Consider the following 27,304-nt stretch of genomic DNA (forward strand, 5'->3'; position numbering starts at 1 on the left):
AAAGGATAAGCGCAAGCGAATGGATGGATGGGTTTTAATAGGAAAATGCGGCACAGGCATCTGAGGTTTTCAGTCCAAGCAAGCAAACACCACTTCACTGTAATATTCTGACGACTTCTTCAGCTCCTGGTGATCATGTGTTGATTACTGACAGTTTGTACTACTTTTTATTACTTATACCTACTATACCCCTGCAGTTTTAGGTATAAGTGGTTGCAATTTGTTTCTCTTTTATCCCACACAAAATTCACCATGTGATGAATAAACACTTTTTAGGAAATATCACGAAATATGAGATGCTGTGATTTTAACACAACATGACCCGCTCTACTGCAAGAAAAGCATCGCAGTAGTCAACCAATACATAAATCCATAAATCAGCTTTGTCAATAGATACAAAATGTAAACAATCCCCACCTTCTATGTCTAAGAATGATTCCTGTAAGACCCAATAATGCCATATTATGATCAACAGTATTGAATACTGTGGTATGAACTAACAATACCAGTATACCAAATATAATTTCACAGCTTTCATGAGAGCAGCTTCTGTGCTGTGACATTGATGAAAGCCTGATTGGAAGATTTCATGGTAGCTATTAATATTCAAGTACTCACTAATTTGGTTAATATCTACTTTTTCAACAATCTGAAGAATAAATAGACCAATAATAAAGCCAATAATTATTATACTGTGTTATAATGTTAAAATACGCCAATTTCTCTCTTTTTCACAAGGAGCTTCATAACCGAAGTTTTCAGTGATTCAGGGAAAATACCAGGAAAAAGACTGCAGGGGCTAAGTGACTAAGGGAAAAAAACCCTGGCAGGACATGAAGAAGAAGATGAACGATGTAACACAGTTTACTAAGCGTTTTGCAGTAAGTGGCAATACATCAAAACAGAAAAGCTCAATTTAATCTGTGTGTTGATGTAACTGGTGTGTTGTGTCTGACAAAGAAAGGTAAAAGAAAGGAAGACCTCCAAGTAAATAACTTGACCGCTGAGGCTCCTACGACCAAATACAAACAGTGGGGAAGAGGGTTAGCTCAACCCATCACATCTTCCAAGTGTTACGATTCTTTGATGTGGGTTTGAGAACAAAACCATCAATACACCAGCCAAGTAGAGTCAAAAAACTGATGTATTAAACACACGTGTGGGAGAAGTACACAACGTCACCGTCTGCATAGATCTCAACTATAAAACACATCAGACTGTTTTTGTATATCAGGTTCAGCCTCTTAATGCGTAAGCAAAAAACATATCATATCATATCATATCATACGTCTATTACAGTTAGTGACCTTTAGACACTTCCTATATCTGTATGTATTAAAGAACTATTTTCAGTCATCTTAGACTGCAGATATTTCCTGTCGTTCTATTCTTTTCCTACCTGACCGGAGCACATCCTGTACTTAACTGTAGCTAAGCAGGCACGTCTACAAGTTACAAGCAAAATGCTTTTTTAATGCTTTTTTTGAAGGCGTGTTCAATAGCTTTAATAGATTAACATGTTACTAATAAAAGCCCTCTTATCTAATAATGTATTTTCCACACAAGCTAGCCAGAATTATATGTATATATATAATATATATTATATATTCATGCTAGTGTTAACAGCGCCTAAAACACATTTGTGGCACACACATACTAGACATTTATAGCATCTAACAAAAACAGGCACAATGATGACAATAATTGAACTAAAATCACAATCAGAAACATCAGGGTGGATAAATATACATTATATGTGTGTTGTACAGTGTCTGGAAAGAAATGACACCAACCTTTCTCACAGGCGAATTGTAGAAAACGGGAGAGGCCAAAGGGGTACACTGTATTTCTAGGGTTGCACCAAAGAAGAAGAACAATGAGGAGGGGCTCTAACTGATAAAGAACATAACTACAGGCTTGAAGGTCCTAAAAGTCAGGTATAAACTGGCAAATAAAATTTGTGGTCTGCAACACATTTTGTGTAATTGTAACAATATGTAATTTATGGCCCAGTTACATTGACATTGAATTTAGTTGATTTAATAATTAGATGAGTATGACAGATACACAAGACCAAAAAAGACTGAAGCAAGAAGCACAACACTACAGATGAAACAATAAACACAGGTTTTGTCCTCCAAATTCGAGTACCTTTCTGAAAAGGCAAAAGCATCGTTTTGACGACTCTGTGAGCTACGGAGCACATCATGCTGACGTGTGTTGTATCACAATAAACACCAACAGTCCAAGACAAGCGAGGTCACCCCACTCGTTTCTTATCTCTGATAGCTGGAAGTCATCAGCGTCGCTTCTATAGCGGTTTCTGAGAGACATCAGTAAATTGATGTCATCACTGTCCATGGAAAACCTCCTGATTGCTCTTAAGAGGCTAGTAGTGATCCCATATGTATGTTCTGGATCATACGCGCTCCCTTGACATTCAGCTGCCTCATAATGCTGTGTGATATAGACTCGGTCTATTATCCGTGAAGTTCGCCGTCCCACATTCTGCTCCCTGACTCTGATTATGATCCGAGCCCTGTTACCGTCATCTTGCTCCGATTGGATGACCTGAGGTGGAAGTTGCAATGATCCTTCTCCATGGATATTACCAAGACTGTAGTACTGATATCCCCCCGGCAGTGGCTCTAACAGCTGTTCATCGTTCCGATAATGATGTGAGCCATAATCACGAAGGGTTGGGCTAAAGGTCAGACGTATGTCATCGTTTGTGTTGATGTCAACTGTGTTGGCAAACCAGTGGAGGAAGCAGAGGCAGTCCTCTTGGGAAGATATGTCAGAGCCTACTGACCTCAGATCAGTGATTGAGTTGAGCTTTCTTACAGCTGACACAGAGCTGAAGGTCAGGAGGAGAGCCACACAGCAGCTCATCATTCTTCCAAACATCTTCATCCTGTAGAGATTTAAGAAGTGACTGTTTTTATTGTTCATGCATACTTTATATTCTGACATTCATTACATGTTTTTGACCAAGTGAAACGATTATGTGATGACTGCATATTGTGATTAATAGGATAATCATGATTAAGACAGCTTTAACTGTTCTCCTAGTTTATAATTTGATAGTCATTCAGCCACACAAACACTGAAACAGGTTTTACTTGTTTTTCTCCTCTCTGGTTTATACCATCTATTATGGGTTGGAATTGTATTTTAAAATTTTGTTTTCTTCAGCTGAAATCAAAAGTTACTTTTTTGATTAATTGTTAAGAGCTTTTTATTAAGAAAAGTTGTTTTCTCAAACAGCTTTAATTTTGTGACATAAAGAGACAAAATCACACTAATAACTTGTATCTGTAACTTGGTTTGTTGGCTGAAGCCTCCTGTCAGCTTCAGATAAACAGGGAAGGATCGCTCAACAATAAGTTGTCAGAGGATTAATTAAACAAAGCAAACCAAGAAATTCTTTAACAAAAAAGTGAGGCATATTTTATAGGTATTAGCAAATTGAAACAAGATTTGAGTCCTTTTTCATTCATCTTTTTATTTTTTTTCCCACTTATTAATTAGACTTCTGTTAACCCATAATTTTATTTATTTATGTTGTCAGGTGGTTTTATGATACTCACTTCTCCATGTGTCACAAAGTTAAACTAACAACATCAAAACTAGGTCATTATGCACTTGAATGAGTATGCTTCTAATTTAAGAGAAGGCAAACTAAGTACAATCCATTTCATCGTATCTTTAAATATTGGTAGAATAAATGGAGCATTAGAAAAAAGGGTAAAGTCATGGGAGTGAAAATAAAGAAAATGAGAGAACCTGTGTAAGTCTGCTGCTGCTGCTGCTGCTGTTCGTGTGAGGACCGTCGTAACTCCCTTTATGCTTTGCTTTTCTTGTAAATAGAACCACACCAACAAGTTCTGCTAGTTGATAAAATGAAGCTTGATAATCCAGCCATTTTGATGAGAGTATTAAAGAGCAACACCATCATGGGTTTAAGTGTTTCTAGTTTAACAGTCAAGTAATAGCGGATTATTGATGATTTTATGAGCAGGTTTAGGTCCAAAGTTTAAACATGGACGTGTCTGCAGGGTGAGTGACGCAGTTGTCGCCATAATAAACTTATTAGTTGTCTCTTAGCTAATTTTTATTTTCACAAATGCAAATACAGTATCCAAAAGACTAATTTTAAACACTACTATTGATACTGTATCTTACATAAAATTGATTCGTGATAATGCACATTGGCGTTGCTATCACGAAAGAGTTTATTGGTTATACTGTTTTTTATTTTATACTTTTATTTTATACTGTTTTTTATTTTGCAAATATACCCTTTGTGATAGCAAAGCCAATATGGATTACAGATGGGGGGGGGGCACACATTTTGGCAGCCGAGGCCACACAGCCTGATAAATTTTGTACCCCTCCATAACTTTTGCTGTGAAGAAGTAATCGTCTCCAAAGTTACTGTACTTATTGGTTATACAGTTTTTTATTTTGCAAATAACCCCTTTGTGATAGCAAAGCCAGTATGGATTACAGATGGGGGGGCACACACATTTTGGCAGCCGAGGCCACACAGCCTGATAAAATCTGTATCCCTCCATAACTTTTGCTGTGAAGAAACCCTCTCCAACGTTACTGTAGTTATTGGTTATACTGTGATTGATTTTGCAAATAAACTCCTTCGTGATAGCTTCGCTACAAAGTGTAAACCGAGTGTAAATTCACCGGAGAGCGACGTGTTTCCATGATCGCGTCTGGTTTTACAGTATTATAGTATCAAAGTATTTTTCTAGACAAAGTATTCCCAGCAGGTTATTTCAGTGTACAGTTTAAGGTAAATTGTCTTCCACACGGCACATTACAATGTCACGATACTAATATTAAATTAATCGAGCCTGCCGTTTTCCAGCTTTTACTCTTTATTGCGTCGACTGCAGATCAGTGACAAGTAGCGTACAGAACGGAGCTGGGCAAGTGGCTCCTCCTACTTTGCGCGCTCTCGTGGATGGGGAAGTAATTTTTGCCGGGGGAAACTACTTTGGCACAACACCTGGAGTGTGTTCAAGAACTCTTTCAATTTCCACACCATCTACATGAATCTGCACTTGTGCGTTTATTTGGGAATTCCCAAATAAGACTATTTTAGTTTTACTTAGATTTAGTGATAGTTTGTTCCAACCAATTTTTAATTTTACACATTTCTAATTGTATCCAGCAGCTCCTTTAGATTTCCCACAGAACAAAAAAATATATATATTTGTGTTGTCTGCAAATAATACTAATTTTAATACATCAGATAAATTACAAATATCATTTATATTCTCAATATATATATATTCAACTGAAATCAAAAGTTAGTTTTTTGAGTAATTGTTACGAGAGGCTTTTTATTAAGAAATGTTGTTTTCTCAAACAGCTTTAACTTTCTGACATAAAGAGAGAAAATCACACTAATAACTTGTATCTGTAACTTGATTTGATGGCTGAAGCCTCCTGTCAGCTTCAGATAAAAAACAGGGAAGGATCGCTCAACACTCAGTTTACAGAAGATTAATTAAACAAAGGAAATTAAATAATTCTTTAACAAAGAAGTGAAGCATATTTTATAGGCATTAGCAAACATCCTTTTATTTTCCCCAATTATCCTTTAAACCTCTGTTAAACCATATATTTATTTATTTGTGTTGTCAGGTGTGACACAGGTTTCATGATACTCACCTCTCCCTGTGTCAGAAAGTTAAACTGATTACATTTTTCAAAACTGTAATACTACAGATTTATAGATCATTTTTCATGTGAATGAGCATGCTCGTCTTTCAAAGAGAAGGCAGACTAAGTGCAGTGTAATCCACTACATGTTAAACCCACTTCATTGTATCTTTAAATGTAGAATAAATGCTGCATTAGAGACGATGGTAAAGTCATGTGAGTGAAAGTGAGTAAAAATGAATCCACCAGGAAAGGAGAGAACTTACCTGTGTAAGTCTGCTGCTGCTGTTTGTGTGAGGACAGTCGTAGCTCCCTTTATGCTTTGCTTTCCTGGTAAATGAAACCAGAACAACAAGCTCTGCTACGTGTGAAGATGAAGGGTGATAATCCAGATATTTATATGAGGCTATCAATGAGCAACATCATCATGGAGTTAAGTGTTTCTAGTTTAGAAGTCATGTAAAAGCCAATTGGTGATCATTTTATGAGCAAGTTTAGGTCCAAAGTGTTAATATGGGCGTGTCTGCCCAACAGGGTGATAGATTGCAGTGGAGTAATTCAGCCTTCTGTAAATTGTATCAGCAGGGTTGAATTAACTGCATTTACCTGCACCAGCTGGTCCACAGTGCCCATACGTTTGCTTTAAGAATTTTTGAAAATGTGAAGGAGGACGTGACTTTCTTAATATGTTTCATTTGTATTGTATGTATGTAGGCAAAGCAGTAGCTGAAACACAGTAGCTATGAGTCAGAAGCCAAAACAGTCCCACATTGAGGACAACACCTGCAAAAGCTGTGTTATGTCAACATCATAGAGTTTTATTACACATATATAAAAGCTATACAATAATCCAGCAGTGTTATGTCTTTGTTGGGGGCCGAGAGGCCAGTACGTGGGAGTGGATCCACGAGGCCCTGTTCTCTGAAATGACGTGACGTGCCTCTCTATGTAAACTGTTGAAAAGACACGCAAATTAGTTTTTTGCGTGATCTGGATCTGAGCTGATTCTGATGATGACCATCACGAGTTTGCAACTACATGTGTTGAGACAACGCCGGTCTCTGCCATTCTTTTGGTCCTGGTAGAGATCACGCTGAGATGTTTCCATGTTTTACACAATCCTTTTATTACCCATTATTCTGACAGATGCACCTGGAGATCAGCACACTGCATTCCTATGCAGTCCTATGCTAAAGGCTGATCTAAAGAACTCCACACAACAGTTACAGTTATAACCTCTGGTCTCCTCCCCCTACAGAAAAACACCCCCACAATGGAAATACACTAGTACAGTGGCCAAGGGTGCTGACACCCTGACCCCCATCTCCTTTTAAGGTAGTGTCCGTTTGCCCTTTGTCTGCACCTCACCCTCAGTAACTCTTGCTTCCTGCCCTGGAGGTGGGGGTTGATTGTCCTCCTGCCCTGCACCCCAGTTCTTTGTTCCCAATCCAGGCCTATTTTCTATTTTGTATACCCATTAACCGCCATATTGTAATATTACAAGCAATCCCAAACTATATTCTCTTTAAATCTGATCTATATTAAGGAATCTATTCTCAGCACATGGTAAACACATCATGGAGCCACCAAAAAGGTAAAGAATTTTAGCAGTTAGGGAGCATTTTGACATATCTCCCAGCAATTACATACATCTCCTCAAATCAATCTCAGAGAGGTTGGTTAGTTAGAGGTGTATGTGTGTATTTTACACAGGGCCCTGTATTATCACAGCAGGGCTGCTGGTGTACATGGAATGACCAGCAGATGATTCATGAGGCATGAAGGCCTGTTACCACCGTGAGGTAGCTGATGAACTGGTGATGAACGGAAGGCTGAGTTGGTCTTAAATGTCATCCTGCTGATTGCCGTTGATGGATTACAGGTGGAAGATGCAGGTGTGGAACCTTCATGGGTGGACAAAGGAAAACAGGGACCAAGCTGAAAAACACCAGACACTCATTCAGATCATAACACCTTTAAATCTTCACCATGCCAGGTAGGAGAGGGGGAAAAGGCTCTGAAAATCATTTGTTCAGAAATTTGTAGAAGATTGGGATATAACATCTGATTAACATTTAAAATGGTTTTAGTGGTTGTGCCATTTCTTTTAATTTTTAAGTTAGAAGGAAAAAGTGGCTAATCTCGGTATAAATTAATGTCACTTTTGCCTTTGCAGTCAATCAGAATTGCTTTGGATATTCATTTATGTGCAACAGCTTGTTCCTGATGATTTTTACCAGTATACTTTGCTTTCATTAGTTTGTTCCCAAATTAGGCTTTTGAATATGTAAAATATTTAAAGGCTCTGAAAACAACTTTGCTTACTGAGACACTGAAGTCTTGTACTTTTCAGTTCCTTGTAACATAATATAGAGTAACCCTGATAAATGTTCTCTAGCGGTTTCTGGTCTACAAGTAAAAATAAAAATGTAAACAAGTCACCTTGGATGCATCTACCTGCAGACTTTGTTTATGGACCTGGCTGCCCTCGCCCATTGTTTTCAATGAAGTAGTATCTCAGGACTGATGATGCATCAGGTGTCACGTTCTGCTGTGTGGCAGGCAGGATGTGGACGGTATAAGAATTTCTTTTATTTATGTATTATTCACATTACTTTATTGTATAATACCTTGGTGCCACTGGATTTTAACATGTCTCACACTCATGCAGTTAGACAAATGGTGGGGGTCTGGTAAGGAAGTTGGGAGGAAGCAGACAACTCCACAGGAAGAGTCTTTGTCTCTTCGAGGACTCTGGGAGGTAGCAAAGTAGTGTGAACCTTAAAGTGTGAAACAGCTGTGTACTGCCTTTTGTTCCTAGAGAAGGTATTTAACTGAGGCTACGTCCACACTTGCCCGGATAGATTTAAAAATGGTGTTTTCGTCTGAAAAGACACCACGTCCATACTAGTGTTTTCAGTTGGTTTCAAAGAGTTGCGCGTCTACACTAAAACGGCCAAAAACGCTGACGTTGCAGTTCCGCGCATGCGTGAAATGCAAGACGACTCGACTACCAAAATTGTGAGCAAACAAAACAACTGCTGTCCGATGCCGTCCGCCATCTTGGTTTAAGTGGTCACATGACTGCATCATATGACCAACATGTGTCATCGTTTTCGAAGTCTGCGTTTTCGAGTGTCCACACTGCGACGGGACAGCTCCGTTTTGAAATGTATGCGTTTTCGAGACCGTTTTCAAAACGCTGCGTTTTTACTTGGGGAAAACGCCGTCTCAGTGTGGACGGTAGGACAAAACAGAGAGAAAACGTAATGTGTGGACGTAGCCTGAGAGCCATGCTAGGCTCAAAGAGAGACTCTGCTGACCGTCTGCCCCGCAATCATGCATGCTCCCTTCCAAACTTGGTTTTCTGTTCTTTGTTTTGATTAAAGAATGTTAGCTATCGCTCACTGCTTGTCTGTAGGCTTTATTTAATGGAAAACTTCCACAACAGGACCCAAATGCAGGACTCAACACCATACATACCAACCCTCCCGATTTTTACGGGAGAATCACGAATTTCAGTGCCCCTCCCGAAAATCTCCTGGAGCCACCATTCTCCCGAATTTCTCCCGATTTTTCACCCGGACAACAAATTTGAAAAACCATATCCCAGACTGGCCCAGCCAATTCCAGTTTCCAACAATGGCTATTACTACTGCAGCTACGTAGTTTTAATATTACTCTTATTACTCTTTCTGGGTCGCAAAATAAACTTTTAACATATTTTCAGGTGAGAATGTAGCTGTGTAAACTTCAAATATCTGAGCCGGCGCGAACAGCAAACTCCCGGCACATCGTTTTCAAACCCCCGCAGTCTTTCGGTACTCAGGTTAAACATGATAACTTAAACAACTTAAAGTTAAATAACTTAAACTTGTTATTGTTTGGCTTTTTTCAGTGTTTTATTTGTTTTTGAGTAATAATAATAATAACAATAATAATAATAATATTACTTAGATTAAAGTTATTAGATTAGATTAGATTAAATAAAAGTATGAATACAGCTGAATAAACGTCAAACAGAAAACTGATTAAACAGAAGTGTGAGATGGTCGAGAATTTACGCCAGCGTCCGGTTATATTTTAGATAGCAAGGAACAGACGGCAGAGTTTCACTCCACCGAGAGAGCTCGTGACGTAATTCTGAAGGCTAGACCGTCCAATTTCACAGTTGCTCACTTCTGGTCTACCCGGAGGACCCGGCCCAGGTCCGCCGGACAATAATAACGGTGACATTTAACTTATTTTATCCGATAAATAAACACTGCAAAAATTTTTGGAAAAAAAAAAAAAAAATATATATATATATATATATATATATATATATATATATACCCCCCCGCCTTTGAATGTTTCCCTAATTCTGAGGTCTCAAGGTTAGCAAGTATGCTCAACACACATGTGGAAAACTTAAAGAGGCAGCTTTAAATGTGCTGTAGCAAAAAATATACTAGAAACAAAAATCAAAAGCCAGAGAACTAGAAACTAAGGACAAGGAACTAAAACACTGGGAAACTAGAAACTTTAAACTAGGAGTGTCACATGGGGCCGTGGGGTGTCTGTGAGAAAGGACCCAAGATGCAGGCAAAGGCTGTGGTGCGAGTGAGTGTTTATTTACTGTGCCACCACTGGCACAGTGGCAAAAACAGGAAATAATGAACGGGGAGCTACCCAAAAACCTCAACTGGGAAAACTAATGAACAAACCTGAAACCATAACAACACGGGATGATGAGCAGAGAGACGCGAAAAAACACCAAGAAACGCAGATGGACTGACAACGAGCACAGGCAAACACACACTATATATGCACACAGAGGGGAACGAGGAAATGGCACTAAGGAGGAAGGCACAGCTGATTCGAAGTAGACGAGAATGGGAGGTGGTGAACCAGAAAACATTACCATAGAACCAAAAACCACTGGACAAAACACAAGGGAGGCACAGAGAACACTAAACACTTGGAATAATCACAAATAACCCAAAATAAACAAAACCACAGAATATTTAAAAACCTAAAACATAAACAGAGTCCACAGACTCTGGAGCATGACAAGGAGCGAGGGCGACAAGGAAGAAACACACACAGCCCATGGGAGTGGGCAAAGGCGAACACAGGGCTTAAATATGCGCGGGAGTAACGAGGGAATGAGACACAGCAGGATAGCACAGCTGGTAGTAATCAAACATAACGAGACAACGGGAAGCAAAATTAGATACACTGCATACAGAACAAGGACTATCAAAATAAAACAGGAAGCAAGAGACAGTCACAAAGACGCGGACTTGACACTGAGAAATAGAGACACGACTGACTGGGGAGACAGAAGGAACAGGAAGACAAAAGTGACTAGACGTGGAACGCGGGGTAGTCAAAGTAAGAGAAACCTAAGTGCTAGGAACTAAGAATAAACACAAGCAGAAAATCATGAAAGGCAATAATCCAGGAATATAAATTAACCAATAAACACAAAAGCCTGCATCACAGACGCAGCACCGTGACATCAGGTGTCAGCAATGCAACAACTATCAATGAAGAGTCTCCTCTGTCCTGAGTCAGGATCAGTATAACATGTGAGGTTGTCAGAGCTGAGCGTCAAAGCAAAGCTGAAGATTTACCAGTTGATCTACGTCCCTACCCTCAACCTATGGTCACGAGCTTTGGATAGTGACCGAAAGAACGAGACTGCAGAAATAAGCTTTTTGTGAAGGGTGGTTGGCCTCTCCCTTAGAGATAGGAAGAGGAGTTCAGTCATTTGAGAGGGGCTCAGAGTCTGACCACAAAAGACGTTGTGTGCTCCTTCCTGCTGCTGGCTGAGGTCTGTTGTTGCATTTGTGAGAGGAATACTTTTCCTCAGAAACAATAAAGAAAAACAGTTAAAGACAAGAAAGGTCACCCCATGTGTTTCTGATCTGCCTCAGCTGGAATCATCAGCACTGCTTCCATCAGTCAGCTCATGTCATTTTCTTCCACAGAAAACTGACTCTAATTATAACTTGAGTCCCACTATTTCTCCCATTGTCTGCCACATGTCTCTGCTGTTTGTTATACACTATGTTGTGAAACATGAAAGACCTGCAACAGACAGTCCCAGATGGATTTGAATCAACTGAATCGTGTTGGTTTTAGGTCAGCAGGTCTCCAGGAAACTCAATTAGTATTACTTAAAACATAAACTAATATATCAAATATAACTTTTAGTCAAGACCGTTACAAAACATCACAAAATGACCATCACACACATGAAAATATATTTTATTGAACAGCATTTTTAAGATTACAGAATGAATATCAACATATGTGTCCTTTATCCATCAGAGTAATTGTGCATTCTCCTCATTGGACAAAAATGAGCCACTACATTATAAACAGCACCATTTTATGTAATCAAAATGCTAGGCAATAGAGACGTGTTACTGCTGTGATTCACAAACTGTTGTCTTGTAAACAGCTCTATAAAACTGTCGTAAATTTATTGAACTTATAAACTTGTTATTCAAAGTAAACATCAAACTTTCCTTGTTGTTTGGTCTCCTTTGATGTTTTTATAATTTCAATTTTAATAGGAAAATTTGGTCCAGCCATCTGAGTTTTTTGGGGTTTTCAGTCCAAACTAGCAAGCAAACACCATTTCAGTGTAATATGCTGACGACTTCTTCAGCTCCTGGTGATGATGTGTTGATCGCTGACAGTTTTTACTTTAGTCTTGCATCCTAAAAATAAATTTAACACCTGTGCAGGAGTGAAACCCTGAAGACTCTGAGCCCTTCATGGTGCACTGTTTGAAGTTTGTCATCTATTGATGTGAAAATAATTTTGACTTTGACAAGTAGATTTTGCAACATTTACCAAAAAATCCAAATAGCACAAAGTAAAATTAAACACATGGAAACAAAGCGTACACTGTAACAACTACTGTTATTCATCTGGCTGCACAAAAGTGTTGTAGCTGCCTGATTCTCAGGACATGGAGTCAAAATAATATCCCAGTAGTCCTACGTGTAAGTGTTTTTATAATTTGTTTTTCTTTTTATCCCACAGAAAATTCATTATATGTTGAATATACCCATAAATGTCATAAAATTTAAGATGATGTGATTTTAATAAAATAACATTATTATTAAAATGGAAATGTATAAAGTTTGAGAAGGTCTGAGGCAGTTTGTTCAAGCAGTGGGCAGGAGAGAAACTAAATGTCACATCACCCTCTTTATTTTCACATCAGGCATCAGAATGGCCTAATCAAGAATTGAGCTGCGGTTTAAGGAAGGCCTCGATGGGGACTGGCGGCGGCTCCCAGGCCTGGCAGATCCCCATGTACTAAGGAGAAGTGTAGAAGTGAAAGAATTGAAAAAAGGGGAGGGAGGGTTGGGCACAAAAATGAGAACGAACAGCTTGTAGAACTAGGGGGGGTCACATATAGGTAAGACCCGTAAAGGCCGTGTTTGGAGGCATGGTCCTGCTCCTGAAATTCAGATAATTTATCTCCAGTTAATGAGAGCAGTTTCTGTGCTGTGACATTGATGAAAGCCTGATTGGGAGATTCCATGGTAGCTATTAATAATCAGGTAGTCACTAATTTGGTTTATAATCTACTTTTTAAACAATCGTATGAATAAACAGAAGATTTGAAACCAATAATAAAGCCAATAATTATTATATTATGTCATAATGTAAATATATGTCAATTTCACTCTTTTTCACGAGGGGCTTGATAACTGAAGTTTTCAGTGATGCAGGGAAAATACCAGGAAAAAGACTTCAGGACTAAGTGAGGGAAATTACAAGACATGAAGAAGAAGATGAACGATGTAACACAGTTTGCTCAAGGGTTTTGCAGTAAGTGGCAATACATCAAAACAGATGTGCTCTTTAATCTGTGTGTTGATGTTGAGTTTAGTTAAATTACTATTTAGATGAGTATGACAGATATAGAAAACCAAAAATGAGTAAAGCAGCAATCACGACAGCACAAACGGAAGAATAAACACAAGTGTTGTCATCCTGAGATGTGACATTCAAATTAGAGTTGTACCTTTTTGGGAAGACAAAAGCATCATTTTGACTTCTCTCTGGGAAATTGATCACAACATCATTTTGTGCATTGCTTCTTATTGCTGACTGTCTGTTATTGTATTCCTGAGAGGAATAGTTCTCTTGGAATACTCTGAGAGACTGTAAGTTGATGTTATTACGGTCCAAGGGAAAACTTCTCAACTCTGTTAACAGGTTAGTGGTGACCTGATATGTATGTTGTGGATCATACGCACTCCCTCGATGTTCAGATGTACCATAATGCTGTGTGATATAGACTCGGTCTATTATCCGTGAAGTTTGCCATCCCACATTCTGCTCCCTGACTCTGATTATGATCCGAGCCCTGTTGCCATACTCGTGCTCTGATTGGATGACATGATGTGGAAGCCGCAACGATCCTTGTCGATGGATATTCCCAAGACTGTAGTACTGATATCCCCACGGCACAGGGTCTAACAGCTGTTCATTGTTGCGATAATGATGTGAGCCATAATCAAAACTATTTGGGTCGAAGGTCAGACTTATGTCACCATTTATGTCAATTTCATTGGCAAACCAGTGGAGCAAGCAGAGGCTGTGCTCAGGCACAGACTGGCCAAAGCCTACTGACCTCAGATCAGTGATTGAGTCAAGCGCTCGTCTTACAGCTGACACAGAGCTGAAGGTCAGGAGGAGAGCCACACAGCAGCTCATCATTCTTCCAAACATCTTCATCCTGGAGAGATTTAAGAAGTCACTGTTTTTATTGTTCATACATACTTTATATTCTGACATTCATTACATGTTTTTTCACCAGTGATGAATCTAATGATTATGTCATGATTGCTGTTAAGGGTCCGATATTGAAGAGGAGTAGAAAACAACGATGGTCCAGAAGAGTTAGGTCAAACAATTGATTTTAATGAACACACGCAGCGTGGGGAGATGTACACTGCAACATCAGCTGTAGATCTCCGCCCCAAAACTACACAGGAATGGTTTTATAACATCAGGGTAGGTTTTCTGATGCCCCCTCATACGTCATCCGATACAATACATGCATAAGTTAAAACCACAAATGTTCTGTTGACAACTTTTAACAGAGTTAGAAAAGAACATTTTCTCCGTCTCCACGCCAGGTGCTTCCTGTCGCTGCCGGACGCCCGCTTATCGTCTGGAACATCAGGTGGAGTTCTGCAACAAACTGTTCTTTTGTTGCACAATTTGCAGTTACAAGCAGAATATGATTAAACTTTCACCTATAAATGAGTCTATCTCCTGTGTGTGTGTGTGTGTGTGTGTGTCTCGATTTCACACGAACTCTGTCTTGTGAGATGAGAGTCCAATTCTCATGTACCTAATAACCTAACTGAAACTATATATATATGTAATATGTTGAACATATGACAAATAAGGCAGCACGGTGGCACGGTGGTTAGCACTGTTGCCGCACAGCAAGAAGGTCCTGAGTTCAATTCCACCATCAGGCCGGGGTCTTTCTGTGTGGAGTTTGCATGTTCTCCCCGTGTTTGCGTGGGTTCCCTCCGGATACTCCGGCTTCCTCCCACCGTCCAAAGACATGCAACTTGTGGGGATAGGTTAATTGGATAATTCAAATTGCCACTAGGTGTGAATGTGCGAGTGAATGTGAGTGCGAATGGTTGTCTGTCCCTGTGTGTTGGCCCTGTGACAGACTGGCGACCTGTCCAGGGTGTACCCCGCCTCTCGCCCTATGACAGCTGGGATAGGCTCCAGCGCCCCCCGCGACCCTGAAAAGGATAAGCGGAAGCGAATGGATGGATGGATGTTGAACAAATGTTTTAATCGAGAACCTCTACTAAAAGCTTACTAAGAAGGATATAGACAAATAAAAGATAATAATGAATAACCTGGTTATTCAAATAGCATCATCCAACAGCTCCTCAAAGTAACTTACACTTAGACTCTGCTTTAGTTTCACTTTCACAAGCACACTGTGCAAAAGCCTACGTTTCCTGTCAGCCTGCAACCTAATCTTTCACACACTGAAGTCTGGGCCTCTCCCATACAGACCAACATAATCAGCATGTAAACATTTAAGATTATAAAAAGCATTCAAAAGCATTTAAGATTATAAATTCAACTCAACAGTTTAAAGTGGTTATCACTGCACCTGTAATAAAGGTTAATATAATGCCAGTATGTTTAAACATCTGAATGCAATATCAATGCTGTAGATTATATTATTAATGCAATGGTAATGATGATGATCATGAACAACAGCAGTAAAATATTTCCCTGATACCCACACTGCATAATATGATTATGATTATAATCATATTATGTCATATCTGCTAATCATATTATCATTAATATGATTAGCAGATTATTAATGATTAAGACGGCTGCAAATTTTCTTCTAGTTTATAATTTGATAGTCATTCAGCCACACAAACTCTGAAACAGGTTTGACTTGTTTTTCTCCTCTCTGGTTAATGCCAATCATTATGGGTTGGAATTGCATTTTAAAATTTTGCTTTCTTCAACTGAAATCAAAAGTTACTTTTTTAATATTAGAGTTCATTTTTAATTAAGAGATTGTTCAGAGAAGCTTGTTAGTGAGAAATATTGTTTTCTCAAACAGCTTTAACTTTGTGACATAAAGAGAGAAAATCACACTAATAACTTGTATCTGTAACTTGATTTGATGGCTGAAGCCTCCTGTCAGCTTCAGATAAATAACAGGGAAGGATCGCTCAACAATCAGTTTACAGAAGATTAATTAAACAAAGCAAACTAAATAATTCTTTAACAAAGAAGTGAAGCATATTTTATAGGCATTGAGAAACATCCTTTTATTTTCCCCACTGATCCATTAAACCTCTGTTAAACCATATATTTATTTATTTGTGTTGTCAGGTGTGACACAGGCTTCATGATACTCACCTCTCCCTGTGTCAGAAAGTTAAACTGATTACATTTTTTCAAAACTGTAATATTGCAGACTTATAGATAATCTTTCATGTGAATGAGTATGCTTGTAATTTAAAGAGAAGGCAGACTAAGTGCAGTGTAATCCACTCCATGTTAAACCCACTTCATTGTATCTTTAAATGTAGAATAAATGCTGCATTAGAGACGATGGTAAAGCCATGTGAGCGAAAGTGAGTAAAAATGAATCCACCAGGAAATGAGAGAACTTACGTGTGTAAGTCTGCTGCTGCTGTTTGTGTGAGGACAGTCGTAGCTCCCTTTATGCTTTGCTTTTGTTGAGGTTTAAATTTATAATCTTAAATGCTTATATGCTGATCATATTGCATTATATAAGAAAGGCTTAACTCTGAGTACACTCTGTGCTAAAAAGTGCTGAGAGGAAACTGCAGGCTTTTGCCGGACATAGGACCAGAAAGTGAAACCAACTAGGCTGTTTGATCGAAACTTAAAGTGTATGTGACGTAGAGCAAGTATATAAATACCTAGGCTTCTGTTTGTGCTTCAGACCTGGGGTTTTGTGTGTGTGTTCAGGTCTCCATATCCGGATATGTAAAATAAAGATCATTTTTTAGAGTTAAAAGACCACTTTGAGCCCTGTGTCTTTCTTGGCCATGAGAATCCAAAGAACCGGAATTTAATACTTTCCTGGTAAATGAAACCAAAACAACAAGCTCTGCTAGGTGTGAAGATGAAGGGTGATAATCCAGATATTTAGATGAGGCTATTAATGAGCAACATCATCATGGATTTAAGTGTTTCTAGTTTAGCAGTCATATAAAAGCCAATTGTTGATCATTTTATGAGCAGGTTTAGGTCCAAAGTTTGAACATGGGTTCAACGTGTCTGCCTGACTGCAGGGTAGTGATGCAGTTGTCTCCTTAATGTATTGGCTGATGAATGAATTTAAAATAGTAAACACACATTTTTAATGGAAGTGTTTCCTCGTATGATTTGTTTGATTATTCAAGTTTTCATCTTTTAAAGATGTTCTATAGTTACCATAATATAATAAAAACTTTGAGAGCATTCATATGTAGAAATATGCGATCGTGTTACAACTCAAACTTTTAGTTTCATTATGTGAAACTAGCCAAAATTTCATGTTTGTACAAAAAAGCCAAGGCTGCACATATTTACCCAGGATGTTTTAAAGCTCGTGGAGCTGCTTCCACTGCTGCAACCCTACCAGGAGGAGGTGCTGTTATGGAAATGACAACGATATAGCATCACGATCCTCACTGTTTATTTCATTTTTCTTTACTTGTTCATTTTAGATGTTCGGCATGCAGTGTAGCTAAAGATCTTTTTTTAATGTCATCATTTATCAAACTAAGATGTTTAATGGCAGAACTTTACACACTCCACCATGCACCTGATACTGACTTAAGAGCCTTCCACCTGTCTCTTTCATGAAGTCTTAGTCATACACTGCACTTTCCCTGTCTAAAGTTAATTAAAAAAAAAACATGTGACACACTTACTGTAATGCCCAAAATGAACCTACACTTCTTTGATCGGCACGTCTCTGTGTTTTGAAAGTTCTTGGACAGCTGTGAGGAACACTGCCAGGGGTCAGCCAGTTCAACCAGTATTTCTGCCTTCTTTGAATCATGTCAGCATGGTTGAATAAACTGGGTTTGTCCGCACCAGCTGGTCCACTGACTCCATTTGTTTGTTCTAAGAAATCTGTGAGACACAAAGAAAACAATGCAAATCTTGGCATAGATGTATTTAAATGTATGTCTACATTAGACCAAAGAGTCAAAGTCGACAGTTTAGCAGTGAGTGATGCCAAAGAGCTTAATTAAGGACTAAAATAGTTTTTTCTTTTGTTATACTGATTCATCTTTAAACTGACACCATAAGGGAGGAGGAGTTCGTTTTCCAGGTATTTGCTCTTTGTTTACTTGCTGTTCAAAATCTTCAAAGGGGCCAGAGTCAGGGTCAAAGCACGGCATCTGAAACTGTCAACATAATGTTACAGGATTAAACCTCTTCTAACCGTAAGCTTTGCAACATTTCACATGAAACATCTCCAAGCTGTAAAACTTTACAGTCACTGTAGATCAGGTGTGTCAAATATAAAACCCAGCTAGGACTCCACTACAGCCCACTGGATGGAAAATATGAAGGACATGAATTTCTGCCTTTTAAATATGTTTTAAAAAGATGTGCATTTGATAAAGACCTCACCTGTGGGCATCAAAACTGCAAAGTAATAAACAAAGTGAATAACAGGAACTTTTCATTCATTTAATTACCTGCTATAAAAATCATATCATGAGTGATGTATTGTGATGTCGTATTGTGGGGTGTCTGGTGATTCCCACATCTACTTTCCAGATTATCTTCTAATAAATGGGATAATAAAGGAAACTGCTGCAACTTGTTGCCATATCATCTTAAATCGGTCGTGTGATTATGAGAGGGTTAATCACACTCTCCTTTATTCCATTTCCAGACTGTAACAATCAACCACCTGTGTAAAATCTGAAATGCCCATGGTGTTGATTCACGATGTGCTCTGGCACAGTCATAGGCATCGGTTGCTACTGACAACAAGAAATAAAACCGAGCGATTATTTTAGGATGGCACGTGCCACCCCTGAAGGTCCAGCCCTGCTGCCAAGCATTAGGAACCTTCCTAAATCAAACTGAGACTAGTTTGACAAATACAATAGCAACATAACCTTGAATGTTTGTAACTGCAAGCATTGTTTATGGGGCTGTTCAGAGTAAATAAATAATTTGATATTATATGCTGAGCTGCTCTAACCCATGATTTTTAATGAAGTAGTATGTGGGCACCGATGCTGGATCAGGAGTCAGAAGTGTGCAGATGAAGCCTCATGAAACCTTAAAACTTTCAGTCCAGCTGGTTCAAAGTAAGTTTCACTTCTCGAGGCTGCATGTGGATCCAAACGCCCCCTGCTGGTCAAAACCTTTGTTGTCATTTCAACCATCTGTGCGGCTGCGTGGCTGTCGAGCTCCATCAATGTCAAAAAACCTGTCAGTAAGATTTCAGTCAGTGTTTAAATAAATCCAACAGGACGTGAGAAGTTTATGTTAAACCTGTTGTGGTGTTTTCAAAAGATGGGACAGTGATTGTGCCTTTTATTGGTGACTTTAAAAAAATATTTATTAAGAAATAATATTTGTGCTTTGACTCTGTCAGGTTTTCTTTTTGGTAATAACCTCTCTGGCTTTGGAGAAAGTCTTTCACATGATGCTGAGGAGGCAGGCGTGCACCAGTATCCCACAGCACAGACACTCATAGGTGATGTGTTGTACCCCAGTTAATTGGCACACCATAACTACTTAAAATTGTATTAAATTTTTTCTTATTTAACTTAACAAAAAACCCAACTTGTGAATGTTTTAGTCGTAACATGTTTCATTATTTACAGGCAGATTAGGTGTAATATTCAACTTAAAGTGTTTCCACCCAGGGGGAAACCCTTCTCCTTTCAGCTGGCTCCATAAAATAAAGCTCCTCTGTGTCACAGACGAAACTCCAACACGAACACAAACCCGCAAATTTATACATGTTCATAAATCACACCGATGCTCAGACCACTTTCTGAACCAGCGAGGTTTCAGACGTCACCAGTGACACCACTGCCCGTAAAGAAGCAGAGTCTGGAGGACAGCTCCTTTGTCCATCATTCTAACCACTGGCAAACAAGATGGCATCACCACAGAGTCGGATGTTCATCCAGCTCTTTTTCTTTGTAGCAAATAAATTACACACAAATTCATCCAAAGTTTTGTTCAGAATTTTTATTTCCAGACCACGTAGAGGAAAATATATATAATTTACATGTAAATAAACACCTGCAAACATCTAAATGTGCAAAAAGTATTTGTAGACCTTAACAAGCAGTTGAACCTGATTGTGATTGAACATAAGCATGAGTCAGCAAAACATCTGTCAGTTAAATTATGATTCCTTCGACAAGAAAATCCAACACAGGATGTGTCACAAGATGTTTGTTACTCTAAAATTTGTGTTGTTTGGGATACATGTGGGTAGATAGAACATGAAGAAAGCAGCAACAGAAGTGTAATAAATGAGATTCATGTAGATAAAAGAATCAAATGAAAAGCTAAAGAGTAGAAAACAAGTTCACAAAGTCCTAAAGAGAAACCATTGTTTCTCTTCTTGTTTTGTTTTGCATCTAAGTCTTTAAGGTTTTCAGTTCAAGCTAGGAAACATCATTTTAGTGCTCCTGGTGAAGATGTGTTGGTCACTGACAGTTTTTACTCTTGTCTTGCATCCTAAAAATAAATTTAACACCTGTGCAGGAGTGAAACCCTGAAGACTCTGAGCTCATCACGGTGCACTGTTTGAAGTTTGTCATTAATTGATGTGAAAATAATTTCAACTGTGTCTACAGGTGGATTTTGGAAGATCTACAAATATAGCACAGCAGGTGAAATTAAACACATGGAGGCAAAGCGTACAATGGTTGTACCAAAGTGTTGTAGCTGCCTGATTCTCAGGACATGGAGTCCGTAATAATATGCCAGTAGTTCTAGTCTTCTGGTTGTAGTTTGTTTTTCTTTTTATCCCACACAATGTGAGATCAAACTGACTGAGTTTATTTACTATACTATGAATAAACCCTTATTAAGGAAAGTCATGATGATGAGATGATGTAGTGTGAAATAAAAAAAAATACGTGACTATTAAAATAGAAATGGAGAAAGTTGGGGAAAAGAGTATCACAACAGTCAAACAAGAAACAAATCCATAAATTAGCAGTTTCTTTTCAAAAAAGCTGACTCAGTTACAGCCTTAAATCAGGGTGTCATCTGCATAGTTATGATAAGCCATTCTTTATTAACGGAAGCATAGACAGATTAAACAAATAAAAATAAAATAAAAACAATAAAATAAAAACAATTTTAAAAAACTACTTTTTCAACAATCTTATGGATAAATGGAAGATTTGAAATCAATAATAAAGGTAACAAATATTATAGTGTAAAAATTTTCCAATTTCTCTGTTTTTTCAAGAAGGATTGACAACTGCAGTCTTCAGTGATGCAGGGAAAAAGTCAGGAAAAAGAGTTTAGGGGCTGAGCTTCTGAGGAAAAGAAAAAAGGGAGTGTATCAAGACTGCAGGAAGAAGACTGATGGCGAAACACTGTTTGCTCAAGGGTTTTGCTGTCAGTGGCAGTACACTGTAATAAAAATGCTCTATTTAATCTGTGTGTTGAAACTGATTGTAGTTAAATTAATGTTTAGGTGACAATACCCAATAAAGAAGAACAACAATGAGAGACAAAACAAACACAACACAGAAACGCCTAGCACAGATGTTGTCGTCCTGCAAAGTAGAGTTGGAGCTTTCTGGGGAGACAAAAGCATTGTTTTGCCTGCTCTCTGTGATATTGACCACAGTATCACTTAGTGCATTGCTTCTCTGTGATGGCTGCCATCTGTTGTTGTGTTCGTGAGAGGAATTGCTCTCCTGGATCACAATAAACAACAGCAGTCCAAGGAAAGCAAGGTAGCCCCACGTGTTTCTTATCTCCGATAGCTGGGAGTTATCAGCGCTGCTTCTAAAGTGGTCTCTGAGAGACATCAGTAAATTGATGTTATCACTGTCCATGGAAAACTTACTGATCGCTCTTAAGAGGTCAGTAGTGATCTCATATGTATGTTCTGGATCATACTCTGTCCCTCGATGTTCAGATGTCTCATAATGCTGTGTGATATAGACTCGGTCTATTATCTGTGAAGTTCGCCATCCAGTGTTTTGCTCCCTGACTCTGATTATAATCCGAGCTCTGTTGCCGTCCTCATGCTCTAATTGGAGGTGAGTGACATGATGTGGAAGCCGCAGCGATCCTTGCTGATGGATATTACCAAGACTGTAGTACTGATATCGCCATGGCAGTGGTTCTAACAGCCGTTCATTGTTACGATAATGATGTGAGCCATAATCAAAACTATTTGGGTCGAAGGTCAGACTTATGTCACCGTTTATGTCAATGTCAATTTCATTGGCAAACCAGTGGAGCAAGCAGAGGCTCTGCACAGGCACAAACTGGCCAAAGCCTACTGACCTCAGATCAGTGATTGAGTTGAGCTTTCGTCTTACAGCTGACACAGAGCTGAAGGTCAGGAGGAGAGCCACACAGCAGCTCATCATTCTTCCAAACATCTTCATCCTGTAGAGATTTAAGAAGTCACTGTTTTTATTGTTCATGCATACTTTATATTCTGACATTCATTACATGATTGTTGACCAGTGAAGCATCAAATGATTATGTGATGACTGCATAATGTGATTAATAGATTATTAATTATTAGAGAGCTTTAACTGTTCTCCTAGTTTATAATTTGATAGTCATTCAGCCACACACACACACACACACACACACACACACACACACACATTTTATACATACATGTGTGGAGTGATTTGTGGTCCAGAATGTGTTTTACTTTACTCAAAATTAGAATACTTCTTGAAATTTTGTTATCTGTATGATTTACATGCGCCTTCCAGCTCATTTAATCATCTATTATCACACCAAGAAACTTGTGTTGCGTTTATTTGGGAATTCCCAAATAAGACTATTTTATTTTTACTTAGATTTAGTGATAGTTTGTTCCAAATCAGTTTTTAATTTTACACATTTCTGATGTAATTGTATCCAGCAGCTCCTTTAGATTTCCCACAGAAGAAAAAAAAAAAATATGTGTTGTCTGCAAATAATACTAATTTTAATACATCAGAAAAATTACAAATATCATTTATATAAATAATAAATAATTTTAGACCCAGGACAGTCTTGTGGAACACCACATGCAATGTGCAAGACTGATAAGGAATAGTCACCCAGCTTCACAAATTGTTTCCTGTCACTTAAATAATTTTTCACCCAGTGCAGAGCAACCCGCCTGATCCCATACTGTTCCAGTTTATTAATTAATATGTCATGATTGATTGTGTTGAATACTTTCTTGAGATCGAGAAATAATCCAGCTGCATATTGTTTCTGATCTATAGCATTTGTAATCTTATCGATTGATTCAATTAATGCCAGAGATCTTTTCGATCTCAATCCATATTGACTGTCAGAGAGTAATTTATATTTATATAAGAATTTGTCTAATTGTTTATTAAACAGGTTTTCTAGGTTTTTGGAGAATTGTGGTAGTGAAGTGGTGTCTATCCCCAGTTTTATCCAACGGCAGAACTTTAGCTATTTTCATTTTGTTTAGAACTTTTCCAGTCTGAAATGATAAGTTGCAGATGTATGTTAGTGTTTCTACGGTTCCTTCTATGACCTTCTTGACAATTTTCATGTCAATATCATTACAATCAGTGAATGTTTTGTATTTACACTTGACAGATTTGTAAACGTAAAGCCTTATTTTTGTTTGCTAAGAAATATAAAAGTGATTTTTGTTTTTTCCAAGAAAGCCATTCTGTATCTGCTGATGTAAACTTCTGGAAGTCTCAATGGCGTAACGATGTTTGGTATTCGCATGGCACAGAGAGGTCAGCTGGGGTCACAACTCCCAAAGGTAGCTTCGGTGGTATTGTTCTACATTCAGATTGTGATTCTTAGTAGAATACAATCACTCCATTTTCATAACTGTTAATTTATATGGCTATAATACCAAACCTGAAAATGATAGATTAATTGACTCTTTAGATACAAGGATTAGTTTTTGGCTCTCTAAATATCCCAGTTCAAATTTATAATTGGAGGAAATTTTACTGTTTCACTAAATGACACTATAGATAGATTCCCCCCAGCACAACATGTTAGGAATAATTTGAGATTGGAAACATTTATGGATAAATTTAATGTAACTGATATTTGGAGAGACAAATTTCCTGATGATATGTCATTTACCTGGATTAACCAATATGTGATTTTCATTCCTGAAAAAAGGAATAAGTTTTCTCTAAGTTTGAAGTATTATCTTAGGTTATGATTATAATATAGATAAGCTTCCAGAAAACCTTTCGATGTTTCACGAACAAGTTAATAAGCTTGGTCTCTTATATATAAACACAACTTTACACCCCATACGTATTTAATTTGGAATAATAGGAACATAGTACATAAAAATAAATCATTATTTTTTTTCTAGTTGGGTTGAGAAAAGGATTGTTTTAGTGAATCAGTTGTTTAATCCTAATGGGCAGCTTATGTCTTAGTCAGAATTCTTAAACACTTATAAATTTATAAATAAAGTTCAAAAGGGACATGTGAACTGTGGATTTTGTGGAAACCATCCTGCGACTGTGCAGCACCTCTTCTGGATCTATTCACCAGCTAGAACGTTTTGGAAAGACTTCAGTGGATTCATTCCTGGACAGCTTTGAAATGGGAAATGGGAAAATATTGTATTTTGTTTCTTTCTAAGGCAAGAAAAGAAGATGTTTACTTTATAATAAACTTGTTAGTTATCTTAGCTAATTTTTATTTTCACAAATGCAAATACAGTAGCCAAAAGCCTAATTTTAAACACTACTATAATGATACTGTATCTTACATAAAATTGATTCGTGAATCACTTAATAAAACGGCTATGAAAACTATTACTATCTTAATTACAAATTATTTGAATGTATTTGACTTTTTATATTACACCCCCTGGCATATGTTAATTTTGTTCAAAGTTGTATACATTTTCTGCATACTGTTCCTTCATAAAGTTTAAAAACAAAACAAAACAAGGAGGTCGAGGCACGATGTGCCGGGAGTGCGGTGTCCCCCCCGGCTGTAGTGGGCCTCGACCTCCCGTTAGCTTCGAGCTGGTGGGTAACAGACGTCTCCGAAAACGTCGGAGCACCTTTGCAAATATGCGCAAATATGTCTTGATAAACCGATCAGATATTTGAAGGTTACACAGCTACATTCATGCCTGAAAATATATTAAAAGTTTATCTTATAAGTTTATTAAAAGTTGATCTCGCAAAAGTTTTGCGATCTCGCAAAAGTTCATCTTATTTTTTTTCTCCCATGTCCCTTGCGGGGCTCCGTAGAAATCTCCTCTGTCATAAACTCCAGCGACTTAATATCATCGCCATCCTCAGCTGTCGGTCCTTTCTTCTGGCCCATATTGGGAGACGGTCTCGTAACGTTACCCCGATGACCCGCTAGCAAGTTTGCCACTAGCGTCTTTAATCCAAAATATCCCACGGAGCGATGATTTAAATTAAGCAGTGTTAACCGAGGTTGGTACTGATAGTCCACTGGCTCCGGACCGAAATCAAAACTGAAATCAAAACGCTGAAAACACAAAAACTAGTCCAGTAGCGAAAGCAGGGCGTGCGGCACGACAACAAACAGCTGTCATGATACACGCCTCTCCCTGTGCCAGAAAGTGAAACCATGACATTTTTCAAAACTGTAATAAGACTACAGACTTATAGATCATTTTTCATGTGAATGAGTATGCTTGTAATTTAAGAGAAGGCGGTCTAAGTGCAGTGTAATCCAATTCATGTTAAACCCACTTCATTGTATCTTTAAATATAGAATAAATTCTGCATTAGGGCAAAATCATGTGAGTGAAAGTAAGTGAAAAGGAATCCATGAGGAAATGAGAGAACTTACCTTTGTAAGTCTGCTGTTGTTTGTGTGAGTGTGAGGACAGTCGTAACTCACTTTAAGTTTTGATTTCCTGGTAAATGAAACCAGAGCAATAAGCTCCGCGAGTGGCGAAGATGAAGGTTGACAATCCAGATATTTAGATGAGGCTATTAGAGAGCAACACCATCATGGATTTAAGGGTTTCTAGTTCAGCAGTCACGTGAAAGCAAATTATTGATCATTTTATGAGCAAGTTTATGCCCAAAGTTTGAATATGGGCGTGTCTGCCCCACTGTAGGGTCAGAGATGCTGCGTCTGTAATATAGGAGCTGGTTACAAATGAATTTCAAATAGTGTACACATTTATTCAGTGGCAGTGTTTTCTTGTATGATTTGTTTGGTCATTCAAGTTTCCTTATTTAAAGGCGTTCTATTGTTAGTGTCAGCATATAAAAACTTTGAGATCATGTAGAAAGATGTGATTGTGTTACAACTCAAACTTTAAGTTTCATTATCTCAAACTGTAACTAAAATTGAGTTTCATTTTTGATTTGATTTGTACTGAAAGTCTGTGAAACACAAAGAAAACAATGTAAATGTTGGCATAAAAGTCTTTAAATGAATGAATGTGTGCATTCGACCAGTGAGTCAGAAGTCAACACTTCAGCAGTGAGTGACCCTGTAGAACTTTGTTTAGGATTACAGTACTTCTCTATTTAGTTATATTAATACACTTTTAATACTGGAGCGTGACACCATACTGGAGGAGAAGTCTGTTTTCAAGGTGTTTGCTCTTTACTTACATTATGGGAAAAAAAATCATCAAAGAGCTCAGAGTCAGGGCGTCACGAAGCACAGCATCTAAAACTGACAAAATAATGTTACACGATCAAATGCCATCTAACTCTAAGCTTTACAGCATTCCTCATGAAACATCTCCAAGCTGTAAAGCTATACAGTTACTGTAGATTAGGGGCATCAAACATAACACCCAATAGAAAATGAATGCATAAAACAGGCAGAAACAGGAGCCAGCGTTGTGACAGAACTGTAATAAATG

At 38.1% G+C, this 27,304-nt stretch overlaps 3 protein-coding genes across 6 annotated transcripts in view; all 3 read right to left on the reverse strand.

Moving 5' to 3' along the window:
* Positions 1–27,304, reverse strand: part of LOC100701484 (zona pellucida sperm-binding protein 3) — a 39,749-nt gene that overhangs the window by 3,303 nt on the left and 9,142 nt on the right. The window lies entirely within an intron of this gene.
* Positions 1,127–26,526, reverse strand: LOC102082357 (uncharacterized). Of its 4 annotated transcripts, XR_003219959.1 has the most exons (3): positions 5,952–6,939; positions 2,152–2,914; positions 1,127–1,849 (listed from the first exon to the last, which is right to left on the reverse strand). XR_003219959.1 is itself a non-coding variant. In XM_005457742.4 (2 exons), the coding sequence occupies exon 2, from the start codon at positions 22,851–22,853 to the stop codon at positions 21,915–21,917; it is 939 nt and encodes a 312-aa protein (XP_005457799.1). In that variant the 5' UTR covers position 22,854; positions 26,269–26,526; the 3' UTR covers positions 20,757–21,914. The 4 variants fall into 4 exon arrangements, 1 of the variants encoding a protein (XP_005457799.1); XR_003219957.1 differs by lacking the exon at positions 5,952–6,939 and adding an exon at positions 26,269–26,520 and having other exon boundaries at positions 1,127–2,914; XR_003219958.1 differs by lacking the exon at positions 5,952–6,939 and adding an exon at positions 3,787–3,948 and having other exon boundaries at positions 1,127–2,914.
* Positions 11,957–22,841, reverse strand: LOC109201944 (uncharacterized). Its single transcript, XM_025906959.1, has 3 exons — positions 22,750–22,841; positions 18,156–18,360; positions 11,957–14,437 (listed from the first exon to the last, which is right to left on the reverse strand). Exons 2-3 carry the CDS (start codon positions 18,284–18,286, stop codon positions 13,594–13,596), a joined length of 975 nt encoding a protein of 324 aa, XP_025762744.1. The 5' UTR covers positions 18,287–18,360; positions 22,750–22,841; the 3' UTR covers positions 11,957–13,593.

This window comes from Oreochromis niloticus, linkage group LG4 (genome assembly GCF_001858045.2).
Source record: "Oreochromis niloticus isolate F11D_XX linkage group LG4, O_niloticus_UMD_NMBU, whole genome shotgun sequence".
NCBI lineage: Eukaryota > Metazoa > Chordata > Actinopteri > Cichliformes > Cichlidae > Oreochromis > Oreochromis niloticus.